General features: G+C 37.7%; 1 protein-coding gene across 3 annotated transcripts in view; it reads left to right on the forward strand.

Annotated features, from left to right (window-relative positions):
• Positions 1 to 18736, forward strand: part of LOC124776240 (lysine--tRNA ligase) — an 85212-nt gene extending 66476 nt beyond the window's left edge. For all 3 annotated transcript variants that reach the window (XM_047251104.1, XM_047251103.1, XM_047251105.1), the window contains exons 9-10: positions 11593 to 11736; positions 17808 to 18736. In XM_047251104.1, the coding sequence (XP_047107060.1) occupies positions 11593 to 11736; positions 17808 to 17882 (219 nt within the window). In that variant the 3' untranslated portion in view covers positions 17883 to 18736. The remainder of the gene's footprint in view (positions 1 to 11592; positions 11737 to 17807) is intronic.
• The last annotated feature ends 698 nt before the right edge of the window (positions 18737 to 19434 follow it).

A 19434-nucleotide genomic window follows, 5' to 3' on the forward strand; every position in this document is an offset into this window, starting at 1 on the left:
TGTATACTGGTATATGAGTACTGGCACTATAAGGAAGTATGAATAATGTTGATAATTTCGAGATGTATTGCTGGTGGATACTTTCTCAGCATCTTAAGTTTGCACCTCCACAGCCTCTCGCTACAGTTACCATTGTAACAGTGCAAATTCAGTGATATATTAACTCTCTTTGAACAGAGTGATATTTACCTCTTCGTCCATGAAGAAAAGTATGCACCATCCAGCTCCGTGATAAAGAATACAGTATAATACAATCATAGACAATGTTGCTGTGTTTTCTGAAGTTTGCAGGCTATGATGTATCCATGAATCATGTTCAGATTGTACAGTTTAGAAACGTAAGAAACTGCCACATTTTCCAGAAGATGTATTGTGAAAACTTTTAAACAAATACATGTTGTTGTCTGACATACACACAGTACTGCACCCAGAGTCATGGATGGGAAAAGGCAGACAATGGAAGAGTGAAAAATGTGATACCAGCTTAAGGAAACGTTAGAATACAGTATATGTTCCTCTTTCTTTTTGCACATCTCTTTTTGGCACAGGCACTTTTACATTGAATTTTTGCCCAACACAATGTTCCAGTAAAATAATGACAAATACCTTACAACTAAACCAAAATAAAATCTATCACAACTGTATCGGTGTTTTCCATGATTACTGGACAACAGCATACGGTAGTGATGTATTTTACAAACATATGTAACATAAATAATCAAATTTTATATAAAAGTATCTCTTAAACTACTTTTTGGCCTGGCTGGGGATCAAAATCCCTTTATTTGTGGCTGAGTTTATTTCTTATTTATCCCCTGCATGCATTATCTTTATTTATACTACAAGTAATTTACATGAAATTTATAAACTTTTAAAGGTTCAGTTTCTGAGAGATCATGACTCGACAAAGGGCATGTTTGAATTAGTCTTTTGCTCCATTATTGAGGTATAACCGCCTCTCTCAGTTTGTGTGAACACATCTCCAAACGTTAAGTGATGTTCGCTGTGCATGTGCCTTGCCTTGCAGTTACATTGGTGCAACTATAGAGAAGAGTCCAGCCTTTGGTCTATAACTTTGCAGATGATAATGAACTGCACATCATTATAGGGTCTGGAGGGTAGCACTGTTGGATAAGTGCACATTGGTGTGTGTGTGTGTGTGTGTGTGTGTGTGTGTGTGTGTGATACATTTTACTTATTTACATGTTTATACATGAATTTGTCACATCACTTTCTATGTTTGCATAACGATATTTAAGTACAAGTGAATAACATTGAAGAAGTCATTTCACCTTCAGAATTCATAAAGCAACATTTCCATGACAAAGTATTTTATATTAATTCTCATCATTAATAAATCATTTATGTTCACAACTTTAATAATGAGCTAGTACTCCCTTTAACTTTTAAACGATGACGTAATCTTTGTTTGCGTGAATAATTTGAAAACCTGTTACATGTTAGGACTGAAAATCATAATTGTAATCTGATGCTATGCATGAACCTCTTAGCAGCTCCTCTCACACATAATTACACTTAGCCACGCCTCTCTGTTCTAGCAAGAGGTGGTCTACTAATCTACGGGGAGTTATGATAAGGAATGGAAGGAAGCATCCGTTATCTCCTGCTGAAATCCATCATTTACATATCACACAATAATTGAGAAAATTCTCTGTGAATGCTTCTTTGTGTTTTGCGACATTTGGTACCACTTCAGATAAAATTCTTGCATCATTGTGTCATATAAGTGTATTAATGTCATTTGCTTAAAAGTACCTATAATGATTGTACTTCAGTGTACTTTTCACTGTGAGATACAGTTCCTGTGCACTGTAATATGCATATACGTAAATGCTGTGCTGTGAAAGTTATGTCAAAAGAAATGTTAGGGGGCGGACATTCAGATAAGCCATGATCATGTATAACTCTCTCTCTCTCTCTCTCTCTCTCTCTCTCTCTCTCTCAACATATGTGAATAACAATTACTCATATTGCGGTGTGGCCCATTTCTTTTGGTACCAGCTACTTTAATTCTTTCTCCTCATTACTGGAGCATGTCCTTGCATCATTCCCTGTTAAAAAACTTAATATTAACTTAGAAACTAAGTACGTAGTTGCTCGAAGGCCAACAAACGTATCGTTCACACTTACGACATGCGCAGGGTATTGAAAAAAAAAAAAAAGTATCAAATACTTTGAGAGGTGGTAGTACTCATCGAAACAAGAAAAATAATTCCAATAAACATAGGTTTGTAAATGCATACTTCCTGTCATAGACACGGCATAGGCCAGTTCCTTGAAGTGTCCCCATAACCAAAACTGTAGGGAATTTAGGTCTGGGGAACAAACAGGCCAAGGTGCCCCGACCCCAACCATTCCAGCAGTTCTGAAATATCTGCATGAGATGTCCACACACATTTTGGTGAAAGTGTGCTGGTGCGCCACCAAGCATGTACCACATTTGTATTTGTTGCTGCAATGGCATAGCCCCCAGCAAGTTAGGCAATACATTAATGAGAAAGTCCAGATAGTACACCTCTGATAACCATTGTGGTAGCACTTATGACCCTATTAATCTATCACCTAGTACGTGTACCTATATGTTGATTGAGAATCAGTGTTGATGCCCTTTTCCTGAATTGCTTGGGGATTTACATCTGCCCATACATGCTGGTTATAGGAATTCACATCATCTCTTGTGAACCCTGCTTCATTGGTAAATAAAATCTTGGATGTGAAGCCACACTTTTCTACATCCATTGACAGAACCGCCATCTGCCATGATGATCCTATGGTTTTAGAACATGAACACGCTGTAAATGTGTGGCCTTAGAGCATGAACACACTGTAAATTATATGGATACTGCAACTGTTCATGAAGTACACTCCTCCCCCAGATAAGTGAGTTTGACAGGCCCTCTGCTGCTGCTAATTGTCACACACTGGTGTCTGGTTTCATCCACCGAACATAGCACATGCTCCTCCATGTCATGTGTGCAGACTGTGTAGGGCCTTCCACTGCCGGTCTTCCAAGGTGCAAGGGTACCTGTGTCCGTCAGATGCTGGGAAAGTCTGCCGAACATATTATCAGAGGGCCCTCTGCACTGTGGATGTTTAACAACATATCAGGCACAAGCTCGCAGCCTATGTCCATTTGCTGAGCCATAGCAGAATATCATATCCACCATTTCACTTGTTGAGTAGTAGGCTTCCATTCCCAACAAGTAGTTGAAGGGGGAAGATGTAAATGTGTTACACTATTTGTACATATAAACAGCACAATATCAGTAAACACATAAGTGAATCTGTGTTTGGAAGAAGGTAAAACACCATAATACAGTACCCAGGGTTGACTGTACTGTACAATAAGACACACTAACATAGCCTTCAACATGTCTCGGACCACATAAGTGACTGCAGACCACCTAATGGTAGGTAGAGTACTGCGAGTAAGACATCATAATACCCTACTGACACATTTGACAGACTCAAAGTACTGGACACTATTTTTTTTATCTGCCTGTATATTTTCATTTAGTATGCAAATGTTTTTAGTTCATTATTTTCTGACAGTTTGTCAGAATTCAACCCATTTTTGTGAGAGCACAAATATTGACAGCATATCTATCGCTTTGACTTACCTTTTGCGTCTCTTCCATTAATTGGTATCTTCCTGGCAAGGCACAGTGTCATTACCCCCTCCCGTAGCTTATTCAGAGCATGAGCATATCCCTAGAATTCTTCATTCTTTCATGGTATATACAGATTTACTGTACTATAGGACTTCATTTTATGTATAATCATAATGTAGATTTTTGTGTATATATTGTGAATAGTGACTTAGTGTGTAGAGATCTTTCCATAGTTAGTTCATTTTATTTTCTTACATTATTTTTATTGTTATAGTGTAGATCTCGGTATTTATTTCTGTAGTCAATTTATATTTATCTGTAGTAATAAATTTATATTCATTATCTTTCACCTCTATTCTACTTGGGAAACAGACACTAATGTCAGCAGACAGTCTGGTGCATTAATCAGTGTGTTGGATTCATTTTGCTTTCGCACATGCGCCAAGGTCACTGTCCTGGGATTCAGATTCTACAGCGCTTCCATGTTACCTCTTGTCGTAATGCTACATCATTTAGTTCTCCCTTCCACATTTATCAGTTTGCTGTTGGAATGTGTGTGTACTTTTTGTAGTGAATTATGCATCTTTGCGATTAAATTCAGCTTATTACTTATTTCCCAACATCTTTTTGTCAGTGAACAAAATCTTAAATTACTAATAATGTCCCATCTTTCTAATTACACACTTATAAATAACAAGGGAGAAACTTATCCTAAAACGAATTTACATCATTCATAATTTACAGTGAAATATTTTCACTGTACTTAAGCACAACAACTTCATCAGTTGGCTTAATGTTTTGTCAGACCGTTTCAGCACACAAATTTCTTTACATCCTTATGTTTTTAAGGGCCCTTGTGCTTTCAACTGATAGGATAAACTAGTCTATACTATCCTGGATGAGGGATGTGTGTAGTTACAAATGGGCACTGTATAAGAGTTGCAACTTGTGGTGAAGTTTTCCATATTTGATAGACTTTGGGTACATTTGAAACAATACTTCTTGTCCTATATTGAATTGTGCAGTGTCCCCTAATCTTCTGTCGTAAGATTTTTTTCTCGCTCGGCCTTTTCTCCTAGATCAATCAAGGCTTGGCATATTTTTTCTTCTAATGACATACCTCCCTTGGGTACTTTAGGCAGTGGTTTTTCCCACTTACTCATTTCTCGTTTCTCATACATTAATTCAGTTGTTGTAAAACCTGTCAAAGTACAACTGTGTGGCAAGTTATTAAAGATTTGCTGAAATGGCGAGATGAACTTGATGCATTGTGTGTGTTTCTGTGGTGCGTAGAAGCACATAAATATGTTAAATTCTTTAAACATCCTTCCTATGGGGCTTGCTTCAGGCTGGATTTGTGATAGTGGTATGTGTTCTATTTTATTTGTGATCGTGAATTCCTTTCATCTGTTACCTGTGAAGTATGATGACGCATTATAAGTTAGCAGTTTCTACTGTTGTCAGCTTTCCTACTCTCTGGAGATAGTCGTCTGTAATTCTTCTAATAATAGAACTAGCAGTCACTGACCTCAATGCATACAACTTAACGTACTTGGGAAAAACATCACATAAGCCAGTTACATACTTAACGCAATGCATACAGACTGCTGCACCTTGGTCGTTGTTTCAGCTCCTGGCAATTTTTGTAAGAAGCATGCAAAATCAGTGTCTTTTCCTTATTTGAATGTAGCTGCACTTACCAGTATCTGATGCTGATGGGACTTGGAATGGTAAGTTCTTTCATGTTCCCTGACACTTGACCAAGTTGATCCTTAGCAGGTGCTCATTGCTCATATTTTAGGCCAGATTGCTTCAGTTGCCTCCACAGCGGCTGCACCGAATTGTTGATCACCCCACTATTCAAAAGATATTTATCAGCTCTGACCACATCGTTCATAATTTATTGTACATCACAATACAGTTTGGTTTCTGTATTAATCTCCCCTCCCCCAATAATTAATTTTGATTTGCTGAAGCATTTGTGGTCTTGTGACAAGTAATACATTTTTGAATTATGTGGAGAATTTAGTGACGGATTTTGGGGGAGTAGCAGTACATGGTTACCTTATCGGTGCATTTAGAAACATCATAATGACTCCATACATTGTGATTGTAAAGAATGAATTCATCTATAAACTTTTCAGGTAAACATATGCACCACCATTCTTGGTTAGGTGTACGTCGGTGAAACAGTACTCCTTTATAAATAGTATAAAAAATGTTTGTTATTAACATCATCTCCTTCAAGTTTGAGTCTTTGTATTTTTCCAGTGTGAATCTTATTGCTTTGGGCTATAGCTCGTTTTTACATAATATGATTGGCGTGTTTTGTCTTGCATAAATAGGATGCAGAATTTCAAAATTCTGTTAGTTAAAGCCGCAACAAAGTATCAGCAATTGTGTTTTGTTTGCCTTTGATGTACACTACCTTGAAACTGAATTCATGCAAGTAAAGACACCACTTGGGTATTCTTCTGTGCAGCTATTTCCACTTGAAGAGAAAAGAAAAAGACTTGGTGGTTACAGTTGGTGCATTTTCCTCACAAATAATAGTCTCCACTTGATCGCAGTTTATGTGCAGTGATTTTGCTATTTCCACTTCGTTTACAGTTCTCACTTCAAATTAAAACAAAACAGATTTCTGTGGGCGGAAGCTATCACATTAGTAAAAATACATTCACATAATTATGGAAGGCTAAAATACCAGTTTCAGTTTTCTGATTTTATTTCAACATTTTTGACAGTCAAGCCTTCATCACCTTGCAGGACAAAGAAGTTATTTTTGACAGTTTGCTAAAGAAATTTGGCTTATATTGATCTTTTCCGCAGAGGCACTCAATTTATTTGAAACGGAGTGTTTCATTCCACACTATTGGCTAGTTTCAGCTGTTAATGGAATTTCAAGTGCAGGTGTTCATCTTCTGGCGGATATGGCATTATGCCATAATAAAGAACCAAACTTGAATAATACAGTACTGGCATTCCAAGAAAATTTACATGTCGAAAACTACACTGAAAAGCTTAATATCAGATTGTGGGGCCTATTTCATTGTGAATCTAGTCATATGAATGTGCACTTAAAAGTCGAATTCTGCTCTTTGGTAAAGTTTACAAAAATCCGATGTTCGAGGAGTACCCTCTGGTGTCTTGTTTCTTCATGACATAATGTAAGATCTCTTAATGCTTTATGCGTGCAAACGTACGGGCTTCCTCTGTCATCATAACTGGGCATGCCTGTTTTCTGGCGCTCTCTGGCAACTGCTGAAAAGAACCTATTTCGAACAGGCTGCGGAAAAGTATTGTGAATGGTTGTTTGAAAAGCGTTGCTTTCAAAATAAATTTCGTTTTATGCAAGATTAATTATGTTACATGTGAGAGAGTGCAATGAATTTCTTAAATCCCAAAGTGTTTGATTCTCATTTAAAACTTAATACTTTGAGGACCAGCCACTTAAAAGAATTTTGAGCCCAGAAGACCAGCCATTCCCATTTAGAAGAATTCTGAGCCCAGAAGACCATACATTCACGTCATTATTTAAAATTTTACTAGCACATTTGTGTGATGTATCTTAAACCATAACACATGCAAAAAGGACCAATATAATATGTGAAAGCTTAGCTTGTCTTATAACTACATATGCGTATTAACATACACCATTAACTTTCCCTATTTGTGTGTTCGCTCTACTTAAGTGATGTTGCTATTGGCTGACTACATCACATGTCCTATGTTCTGAATATCTGCTGTCATTGGCTGCCAAGAACATGTGACATGAATGGGTTACAAAAGCACTTTGCAATCGCAGTTGCCGTGCTTCAGAAACTAACATGCTGTGTTTGGTATAATTCGAATTTATACTTTCATAATACAAAAGTATGCAGCGTACATGTTGCTGCACATCAAAGATCTTTGAGAAATGTGATTCCCCCTCCCCCCTGTGTTTCATTTCCGAAAGTGTCGGAAAGTTCTACGCCAGTGTATAAAACCTTAATCATTCAAAGGATTGATAAGTTTTACAGTTCCAGTGGAGAATACACTGTCACTTAACACAGAAAAGTATATTTTCACCCAAGAAAAACTGTATTTTTAACTAGGAAATTCGGGACTTTTTCTCCTTGTCCGCATATACACCGTGATGTAGTTTGTAACTTTGTAGTAGTATCTTGCTTCTTTTACACTTTGGTGTAAATTTCTGACTGAGTACCTTGCATGTTAAACCATTTGACAGGTCAGTGTGCAACTTTTTATTTAACTCATCAAATTTTTGCATTTGTTCATTTGAAAGTCCCTCAAATTTTTGTGCCGTATGATTCCTAAAATCATTAAATGTTTGTGTTTGTTGTGTTGAAGAATCTTCATTTTTTGTCTTAACTTATTAAATTTTGGTGTTAGATCATTAAAGTTTTGTGTTAGTTCATTAAGTTTTTGTGTGTGTTTGTTCCTAAAATCATTAAGAGTTTTCATCATCCTTGCATAAGTTGTATCACTGTTGGGGTATAATTTAGGACACCTACTGAATAGTATCTGATTATATTCAGGTCCATTTCGCTCAATGCAGAAATTTTAGATCTACTAGAATCTGCACCAGCGCACCTTTCACGGGCCTCATGTGAAAACATGCTTTCCAGTGATATTCACGAATTTATTTTGTCTACCATAAATAAAGTTATGTCATTAATCACAACATTGCTATCCTCTGTTATAATTGAGCTTAAATAAAACAAGCGATTTTCGTCCAACTCCTTACATGTTCACACTATCATTCGTCGTCGCATTAGTCATGGCAACATTTTGTACTTGTACATTAATTACTGAATTGTCAACAGTGCTTTTATCTGCTGTATCCATTTTTGTCCTTGTGATTTACTAATTGTAAAACTTTAAAATGAATGTCCCTTTCTTAATTATTCTGAGAAAATGTTCTGAATTATCCTGTTACATGTTGCGAACATACACTGCAACTCATTGTTGTCACTCTTACACTTCCTCAAAATTATCAGTCAAAAATGATTTTTAATAAATACACTATTTTACTAGTTAAAATGCTCCAATTTTTGGGATGGAAAGGGAGAGGTGGTGGTACTACTACTACTACTACTACTACTACTACTACTACTATTAAATATGAGTGAGGCACTACCAAGCACACCATGCAAGCTATAAGTTAGAATTTTCCTACCTTCTCAATGGGTTTCACATGTGCTCTTTCTGGTACTTCCTATGCAAATTTTATTCTTTGTCCTTGCATATCCTTCTTTTGTGATAAGTCCTCTCTTTCCCGTGGCAATATTATTCGTTTCATGTATCAAAGAACACAAAAATTAATTAATCCAATGGAAAATTTTACAATGTTTTAATTACTTCAATTATCTGTACCTGGCACCACCTTTTTATGGTTGCTACTTGTACTGATATTTGAGTATTGGCCCTGTAAGGAGGTTGCGAATGTGGATTATTTCAAGTGTGTGGCTGGCAGGTACTTCTCCAGCCGCAATTCATGCATCTTAAGTTCGCACCTCCATTGTCTCTCGCTATGGTTACTACTGTAAGAGTCTAAATTGAGTGATGTATTAACTCTCCTTGGTAGCTTCAGTCAACTCAAAGCAATGCCCAAAGAGTGCCTTAATGTATAGCTTCTTAAAGTTGTAAATAATCTGCTGGTCCATAGGCTGGGACAACAGAGTGGTGTTAAGAGGCAGATATTGGATGTTGATGAATGAAATTCTTCAAGGATGTGGTCTTGTAGGCCTGGAGAACCAGCTGAAGTGTTGTCCATAAGCAAGGCTTGGAGTCACAGATTCATCCCAAGCAAATATTTTTTCACCGAAGGATCAAACACTTCATCAATCACAAAAAAGATACATGCAACACAAACCTTGTTGGTTGACATCCACATCACATTTAACCTGCTCATCTGGACTTTACTCTTTTAAACAGCAGTTTAATTTTCAAATTGCTGCTTGCGTTGGTGCAGAATACCAGTTTGAGCCAGTCTTTCATTGGCTTGTGACCAGGCAATGCATTCTCCTCTGCTGTTATAAATATACGCTTCGACATTTTTGTCCAGAATAGACCCATCTCGTCACAATTAAAAACCTGTTGCAGTAGATAACCCTCAGAATTTACAAACATCTTGAAGTTGCTGATGAATTTCTCTGCTGCCTTTGTGTCGGAGCTGGCTGCTTCATTGTACCTCGCAACACTGTACATGCCGGTTCTTCTCGTAAACTTCTCAAACCATCGACAGCTTCCCTTAAACACTTCTTCAGTTACTGATGATCCTGGTGTCTTCTTAATGAGGTCGGCGAAAATCATTCTCGCCTTCTCACAAATGGTATTTTTGTTAATAGTGTTGCCTTGCAGTTGCTTTTCATTCATGCATATAAGGAGCAACCTTTCAACATTGTCCAGAATACAAAACTGTTGTTTAAATACTCCCGTCACTCCCTTTGAAGAATCTATCTCCTTAATCTTGTTCTTGTTGTTGTTAGTGCATATAGATGATATAGACAGATTCTATATGCATGCTAAATCAGCAATGTTCACACCACTTTTGGCTTTTTCATTGATTTTATGTTCATTTCTAAGGTCATTTTCTTTCTCTTATGGTCGTCTTCTTGCACATTTATCTTCAAGGACATTTCTACAAAAGTTATGAAAATTTGCACACAAAAAACACTGTGAACCCAAGTTTAGAAAAATGTGTGACCACAAGCAGCACTAAGATGGTAGCAGGAAGTGTGCTAACCCAGACAATAGTACATACTAAAGACATTGTTCATATGCCACTGCCAGCGGTGAAAGGTTGTTGAACTTTTGTTGAACATTTCCCCCGTCACGTGCAAACCACTGGTGACACTACGATAAGTCGTCGTTACTCGTTATGTAAAACATCGCTTGCTAAGTCAGTCATTTTTTACAGTTTATTTTGTTCGTTATGCGAATTGCATGTTATGGGAGATGCTTGTTAAGCAAAGTTCCCCTTACTATATAAAACAGCAGTTTAGTTATGTAAGAGGAGGAGCAGTAGATGTATACATAAATAAATCAGATAAAAAGTAATTCCCATAGTTATCGAAGAGACTAGATTACCACCAGCCATAATTGTTTGTTAGCATATTTTACACAAGTAACTGCTTCTTCACATACATCTTGACTCAGCCTGGGATTCTTCTTCTTCTTCTTCTTCTTCTTCTTCTTCTTCTTCTTCTTCGTGTACTTCTGACAGTACAGGTTCTCTTACTTTCCAAACTTCACAGATGGTCTTCTGCATACTTTGTGGGACTAGCACTCCTGGAAGATAGGATAAGGTGGGTAAATGGCTTAGCAACACATTAGGAAATTATTTAGAGAATGAATTTTCATTCTGCAGTGGAGTATGCAGGTTAGACTCTGCTGCAGCATACTTTTTTAATCTGCCAGGAAGTTTCAAGTCAGTGCAGAGTGAAAATTCATTCTGGGAACAATCCTCTAGGTTCTGGTTAAGCTATCCTTGACATTACATTTTCTTCCAGGACTGCTAGTCATGCAAGTTATGCAGGAGAACTTCTGTGAAATTTGGAAGGAAGGACATGTCATGAGTTGTGCTTGGATAGCTCAGTCTATAGAAGACATTCCCCACAAAATGCAAAGGTCTCAGTTTAGAGTCCCAGTTCAGTGCTCATATTCAATCTGCCAGGAAATGTATTTTCATAAACGTTTTGAATATTGTCTTATATTTTTGCTATCGTAAAACAAACTAAAATTAAAACTGTAAGACTGTGTGTGTGTGTGTTCCGAATGGACTGTGGCATTCCCATGTGCTCTAACTGAAGTATAAATCCAAAAGTAATTTTTAACAGAATATTAAGCAGTCATTTGATTAGAGTGTAAAATATTTAACCCCCCATTTATCATGTGCAGCAAAAATGTGCTGTTTTTATTTATTATCTTTATTTCTAGTAATTTCTTTTGTTTGCAGGACAAAGCTGCTGGTGATGATGAAGCTCAGCTTATAGATGAAAACTTCTGCGCAGCACTTGAGTATGGTTTGCCTCCAACAGCTGGTTGGGGAATGGGAATTGACAGGGTTACAATGTTCTTGACTGATTCAAACAATATAAAGGTTTGTAAATTGATAAGAAAACACCAACTTTAATTTGGTAGTTAGCGTATCTCAGGTGTCAATAGCATTCTTAGAGAAGTGCAACATAAAATCTCATAGTGGAAGGAGCATTTACCTGCCATATATGCGGTACCAGTTGTTTGCAAGGGCATTTTTCAGAGGATTTCAAAGCTAATATGTTGTTCACAAAAATGGAGTAGAATGCTGTGCCTAATATTTTTTGTAATGCGATAATACATTGTACCTTTGTGGTTAATACAGTTACCTTGACTGCATTTCTTTGATTCTAGTTGAATAATACCATATAAATGCTTCATGCGGAGCAGTTCATGTTAAGTGAACTGAAAATATTTTTATAAAATATTGCTTGTCCTATGTGAATGTGCCAAATGAAAAATCACAGCACAAAATATTTCAGAAGCTATCTATCAGTCTGATGATACACAAAGTCCAGTCATATTAGATTAATTTTTTTGCTCAGCCTTTCTGTGAGTCAGTTCCAGACTTATTTGTTTTTTCGCTGTTTATGTCGGAGATATAATTTTAACAGTATCTGTACATGTGGTGCAGTTAACAGAACGTTTTGAGTACATTCTGTAATGTCAGGCCTTCCCTCTTTTCTCTTGCGTTCTTGTGGACATCTGCAGTGTAAGAACTGTCCTGTGTACACCCTTTGCCAACATACTAAACCCATACTACAACTATAACATAAAACTACATCAATGGAAAATGCAGCAGAGAAAATATGAATATAAGGATGGAATGTTCATGAACTGTACATGATAGATCACTACTCACCACACTGCAAATATAAAGTGAGTGTGGGAGGCATTTGCTCCCAAATCTCATGAATACCCTGTTCAGTAAATGTCTGTATCAAAATTTTGATTTCACATTATGTGGCTTGTAACATGATCATTCATTTTCTGTCACTGTCATGCAACAGTACTGTACTCTGTTCATAATAAGAATAAACCTGACGTAAACATTGCACCATGTATTCTTCTGCGTTTGCTTGAATTTCATTGGATTTCGTTCCATGTGGAGCGAAAGCCAAGCAGTGAGCAGTAGTCACATACAACCATAAAGATATGTTGTATGTTGCGTTATACGGACATAGACTGAGCGATAATGCGGAACAACAGCTTTACCGGCGGATTAAACTTGGACAGCACTGGCCAGCCAACAGTCCAGCTAACCTGCAATGATGTGAGCAGTTGCAGTTCAGACGTAAATAGAGATGAGCAAAGAAACAATATAGCTTTGAATGTCATTTAATTTTTAAAGAGAATGAAATAATATTCGACAAAACTCCAGCATTACCGCGAGCTTCTTACGTGACCAGATGGAAAGCATAAAATGCTCTCATTCACATCTAACATAGTATTCTGCAGGGTGTATATGTCCCGGGACAACCAGGAAAAACCCGGGAATTTTTCAGTGTTTTAGCTTTCAATTAAATTTTTAGAATTTTGATTGCTAAAAACGGATTGTCTAACAAAGAATATTATGTATCCCACTACTGCAGAATTATACTGCAGCAATAAAACATAAATGAGAGAAAAAAAAGTAAAACATACGTTTTACAACACAAATTTGGGAGTTCAGCTCAATTCAAGTTCATTTATTGTGCTAATCTTAAGATCAGCTACTTTGTACATTTGATCCTCTGTGCAGCCACCTAAATCTGTAGTCACCCATGTATAATATGTACGTATGTAAGTATTGTGCTCAGAAAACAGCTCAAATCCTGATGCGTATTCACAGTTGGCAGTAGTTTGAAATCAAATTGACCATGTCACCTAATAGCCAATGCCAGGTGGCTGTGATCTATTAGTTGCCAAACAAAAAAAAAATCTCTTAATTGTAATTTCTATCTTACAAATGTACCTTCATCATCATCATCACCATCTTGGACAGTTTCCAGCCTCTGGCCAGGTCTGTATGGAACATCATCTTCTGTCTTGCCACTGTCTCTCTATCTTCACTTTGGTCCAGTCTTCTCCTTTCTTCTGGACGCATTCCTCTACTCCTTTCAGCCATCTGTCTCTCGGTATTCCTCTTGGTCTCTTTCCTTCCAGTTTCGTCTCATGTATCCTCTTCTCCTCCATTCTCTTAATGTGTCCATGCCATCTCAGTTTTGATTTCTCTATCTCTTCCTGTAATGGTTCCACCTTCGTTAACTCTCTGATCCTCTCATTTCTCAACATCTCTATCTTTGTCACTACAATACTGTTTCTCAAGAATTTCATCTCACTAGCTTGTACTTTTTACTGATTTGCGATACATCCTTGCTCCATATCAGGCTTCTGACACTCTTCCGAGATGCTTCTGCTTTTCTCCCCCGCTTGTTTATTTCGCTTGTCATTTTTTCCATCTTCCTGTATCAGGCTTCCTAGGTACTTGTAACTCTCCACTCTCCTCAATCGTTCCCCACCAATTGTTATTCCCGTTGTTCCCCTCTCCTTCTTTCTTGTTGTGATAATCATCTCACCCTTACTTATACTAACTTTCATCCCATATTCTTGTACTGTTCATTCCCATACGTCCAACTGCTCTTGTACTTCCTCCTCCTTATTCCCCCATATCATCAGATCATCTGCAAACACCATAGCTTTCATCTTCCTTTCACCAATTACTTGTGCTACTGTACTCATCCATCACTACAATGAAGAGTAATGGTGAAAGTGCACTTCCCTGCCTCAAGCCATTCCCCTATTCAATCCAAGCTGATCTCTCTCCTCCCACTTTCACACAGCTCACACTTCCATGGTACATTTCCCTTATCCTCCAAATAACGTTTTGCTACTCTTCTATTCTCCAGGGCTTTCCACATTTCGCTTCTACGTACACTATGATACGCTTCTTCAGTGTCCACAAAGGTCATCAGTAGATCTATTCCATATTCATAGTGCTGTTTCTGCAGTTGTCTTACAGCAAAAATTAGATCCACCGTGGACCTTCCTGACCTGAAGCCATGTTGCTCTTCTCTCATTCTTCCGTCTAATTTTGCCCGAATTTGTGCTTCCAAAATTTTCTCAAAAAACTTTGCACAAATGACTCAATGATAGTTCTTGCAGTCTTTTCTATTTTCCTTCTTAAAGATCGGGACAATTATTCCCTTTTTCCAGTCTTCTGGGATCATCTTTTGTCCCCACACAATTTTCATTACTCAATATAGCCATTGTATCCCCACCTCTCCTGCTGCTCTGACCATCTCTACACTTAGGTCATCCAGACCTGGTGACTTCCCTCCCTTCATCTTGCCCAATGCCGCTTTCACTTCTCCCCATCTAATATCTTTTTCTAATTGCTGTTCCTGGTGACTTCCCTCCCTTCATCTTGCCCAATGCCGCTTCCACTTCTCCCCATCTAATATCTTTTTCTAATTGCTGTTCCTCCTCTTTTTTTCTCCTCGCCTTTTTCCTCCTCATCCAGGTCTCCATTCGAGTTCAGGAGTTCTTCAAAATACTCCTTCCACATATTCTTGAGTTCTCCTTATTCTCTACATCTTGTCCACTTTGGTTCACCATTCAAGCATAATCTGTCGTACCGTTCTTCCTCTTACTTTTAATCATCCCATATAACACCTTTTTTGAACCTTCACTATCCCGCTCCATCATTCTGGTCCACTGTTCCATCCACTCTATTTGCTTCTCTCTTACTTGCCTGATACTCTTCTCTTGTCTCTACTGTTCTCTTCTGGAACCATACCCTAAAGGCTCTATTCTTCTTCTGTACTGTATCCTTTGTTTTATGATTCCACCAGGGTGTTTCTTTCCATCTCTTTTTGTTGCTTGTTCTCCCACATATTGCTTCCCCCGCACTTACTAATGTTCCCTTGAATCTACCCCATTCCTCTTCTACCGTTTTTGGTTCATCCTTTGGGATGCTTTCCTTTACTACTTGTAGGTATTGTAGCCTGCTTTCTTCCTCCTTCAACTTCCATACCCTTTATACGTCTTTCTTGGTTTTCTGTCTCTTTATTATCCTTAGTCCCTCTCAGGTTCATTACCAGCAAACGGGTCGCTATCCAAGGCCTCTGATGGCATTACCTTAATGTCAATGATGATCCTATTCATCTCACTATCGTACAGGAAGTAATCAACTATAGACTATCTCTTCAAGTCTAGACTGTACCAGGTAATCTTGTAGCTCTCTCTTTTCCTGAACCAAGAGTTCCCAACCAGCAAGCCGTTCCTTTGACAGAATTCCAATAGTCTTCCACCTTCCTCATTTCGGCAGCCCCAACCCTCTGGTCCAAGCACACTTTCGCAGCCTTGTCTTTCTCTTCCAACATGTGCATTTAAATCTCCCATTAGTATCATATTCTTCCTACCCATCTGCTTCTGCATTTCCTCTTCAAACTCTTGCTTCTCCTCAGAAGTGCAATCCACCTGCGGCACATACACTTGTGTTATCTCTATGGTTGTCCCCTTGAGTGATATTTGGTCATCATCCTGTCACTTATTCTCTTCAGTTCCTCTTTTAATCCATCTCTTATTACTATTCCAACTCCATTTATCCTTCCCTCCTCATTTCCACTCCAGTACAGTTGGTAGCCTTTCCTCAGTTCTCTTCTTCCTTCTCCTTTCCATTTTGTTTCAGCTAACCCCAGTAGGTCTAACTTCCTTCTTTCCATCATATCTACCATCTCCACCAACTTTCCAGTCAATGTTTGTATATTTAATGTTCCAAATCTTAGTCCTTGTTTATAGCCAGTTTGCCGTCAATTAAATCCGTCCTTTCTGAGACCCGTTCTATTTTTGAAAGCAGAAATCATAATCCCGTACTAGCTTGCTGGGCCCATCGTAGCTTCACCAGAGCCTCATTAGCTGTCACTTTTCAGGGTTCCTGTAGGACCTTCACAGCTACCATAGTGGTTCCGGGGCATACGCAGTCCTCACTATACCTCGCTCCTATAGGCAGTCCCCTACTTCATGTCATGGACTTGGAGACCTTGTCAAGCACAAATGCCTTTTTGGCCCTTTCCTTAGTGTAAAGTATGACAGTCCAGTCCTGGTGCAGACAGCAGTGATTTTAGGTTTATTTATTCTTTGCCATTACAGCCTGTTATCTAGGAAGCTAACATAAGCCATACAGCCAATTTATTTTGATAGTAGTAAATATATGTATTTATTATTTATTTAATCCTGGTGCTTAAAAACATTTTCAGAGAGAGAAAAATGCTAATACTACCACTACAAAAATACTCCTTAACCAATTACCCAACTAAGACAACAGTAATTGTTACAGTACTTTTAAGATGTTTTTTCCTGTCTTCCACAATCAAATATATTTTCAGCAAGAAATAAAAAGATTTGGCCATTACTAGTCATATTGAAATCATATGAGTGAAGCAGTAGTTCACTCACAAGAGAAAACACATGACAAACTGGTAGGTGTTTCAACATTCATTTCAAGGAATATGCATAAAAGAGCGAGAAATCCGCATTGTGGCTGGCTTCAGCTTAACATAGTAAAATACGTTTTTTTTTTTTTTTTTTTTTTTTTTTCCCCTGGTGTACTTGGGAATAATTATTGCTGCTTCTTCAGATCTGAAGATGGCCAGTGACAGCCAAAACCAATAATTTCTTGTTAAAATTATTCGTGATTGTGCTGGACAATAAACCACTTGTGAATTAAGGCCCCCCCCCCCCCCTCTCAATTACATCGTAACATGCCCAATATTATTTCCAGTCAAATCTTTTTTTGACAGTGGGGAAGGTTGCAAGGTGTACTTTATGTTGCTTATTTTACTACACAAAAACATCAATAGTAAATTTAGTGTATGATTAAAATCTGTAGATGGCATGCGATAATCTTGTTGATAGCTGATTTAATGTTGTTATCAAGTGTGTTTCTTGCTAATTTTATCAACATTAAACCTCATTTATTTGATTTGAATTTAGTGTTACATAACAGCAATTTCTGTATTTTTGAAAAATATTGTTGAAATTTACATTATAAGAATGTGTGTAACACTTTCGTTACATTAGAATTCCTTTGAGGCTCTCAGTAAAATATATAAAATAACTGAAAAATTAATTTTGTTTTATCATGTGTTCCAGGAAGTTCTGTTCTTCCCAGCTATGAAACCAGATGATCCTAATAAGGGCAAAGAGAATGATGAAATTAAGCAATGACCAGGTTCCATTTTTTGGAAGATGAACACACAAGGCTGCAGAGTTCCCACTGTTGCGTCTGGATACGTGTGAAATCACATGAAGATACTCATGTTGTGGGGTGTGCAATTTCTGCTTCAATTCAGTGACAGTTGTTGACCACAAATCCCCATTGGCAAGACTATTTTGACACATGCAATTTTATGTTTTATTGTGCTGCTGCCCTGGCCATGGCAAGCCAGTAATTGAATATGAGAATATGTGAGAAAAATACAGAGCGTATTTTTAAGAGGCAGAAGTAATGAAACTCAGTTGTTGAATAATGTTTAAGGAAGCCCTAGGTATCCTACCTTTAGCACAGTTTTTTCTCCAGTGTTAAGGGAACAGTTTCTGATTTTATTTATTTTTAGTTTCCTAATTATCATGTTGGAGGCTTCAGTTGGAAAGGAATGCAATTGATGCAAGTGAATTTTGTAAAATTTTAGAAAACAATGTAAGGTGTGAATCTTTCTTCATTGCCCAAGTTAAATGGATTGACGTGTGTGTGTGTGTGTGTGAGAGAGAGAGAGAGAGAATGAAAGTAACTAATTATTTGCCTTATGCTGCAAGTGTCATTGAAGCACACAGCAGTGTGTTGTGCATGCTTCCTGTCACTTTGAAGAAAGAGAGCACGGTTTTATCTTGCTGTTAAGAACAGTGCTCACTGTTTTTTACTTACCATAATAATGTTTTGCTACTTGCCAGGCAGCAGCAAATTCTTGTTGATGGAACTGTAGCTTTTTCGTATTGAAAAAGAAAGTGGTCAATCTATGTCAAAATCATCCAGTCAGAGGAAACCTAATTGGAAACAGCAAAGAAATAACTTTTCAATCTCATATGTTTGTTTTCTTTTTGAGATCCTGTCTGTCCCACCAGTCATCTTCCTAATGTATCGACAAGTGCGTCAGTCAGAAAATGAAAACCTAAAATGTAAAATCTAGGTATTATTAATGGCTATTTGTTCACACAGTGTACTGTGAATTTCAGCTATAGTTGTTTGCAGGACATCCAACATATAGCTAACTTCTCTGATACTGCACAAGTGTGGGCAGAGTTAAACATGAAACTTAAAAAATGTTTTCAAGATCATGATTGCCATAAATATAGTGAAACAACACATCATTTTGTCAAAGGTAGGTGGGAAAATGACAAGATGCATTATATTCAGCTGTGTTTCAGCACAACTAACCCGCCGCCTCCCACCCCAAAGTGTGAAACAGGGATTGTGATCAACTGATTACTACTTCCCCTGCACTATTTCCAAGGAACTGTGAATGCATTCCTTGACAGCACTTCAACACCATTTGACTGTTTATCATTGTCAAAAGAAAGAAAAGAGCACATTGATCTAATATAAAATAAGGCAAACCAAGCTGGAAGTGTTTGAATTGATTTTCTTTATGATGGGCCTGCGCGTATTACGTTGGGGCGTGATGGGGTCAGGGACATTTGTAAGCGTGAACCGACAACCGTAGCACTGCCTGTCAACCGACAAACGGCAACAGGGTGATCCTATGGCCAATCGAAGTGCTTG

The sequence above is a fragment of the Schistocerca piceifrons genome, chromosome 2, assembly GCF_021461385.2.
Source record: "Schistocerca piceifrons isolate TAMUIC-IGC-003096 chromosome 2, iqSchPice1.1, whole genome shotgun sequence".
In the NCBI taxonomy this organism is placed as follows: Eukaryota; Metazoa; Arthropoda; class Insecta; order Orthoptera; family Acrididae; genus Schistocerca; species Schistocerca piceifrons.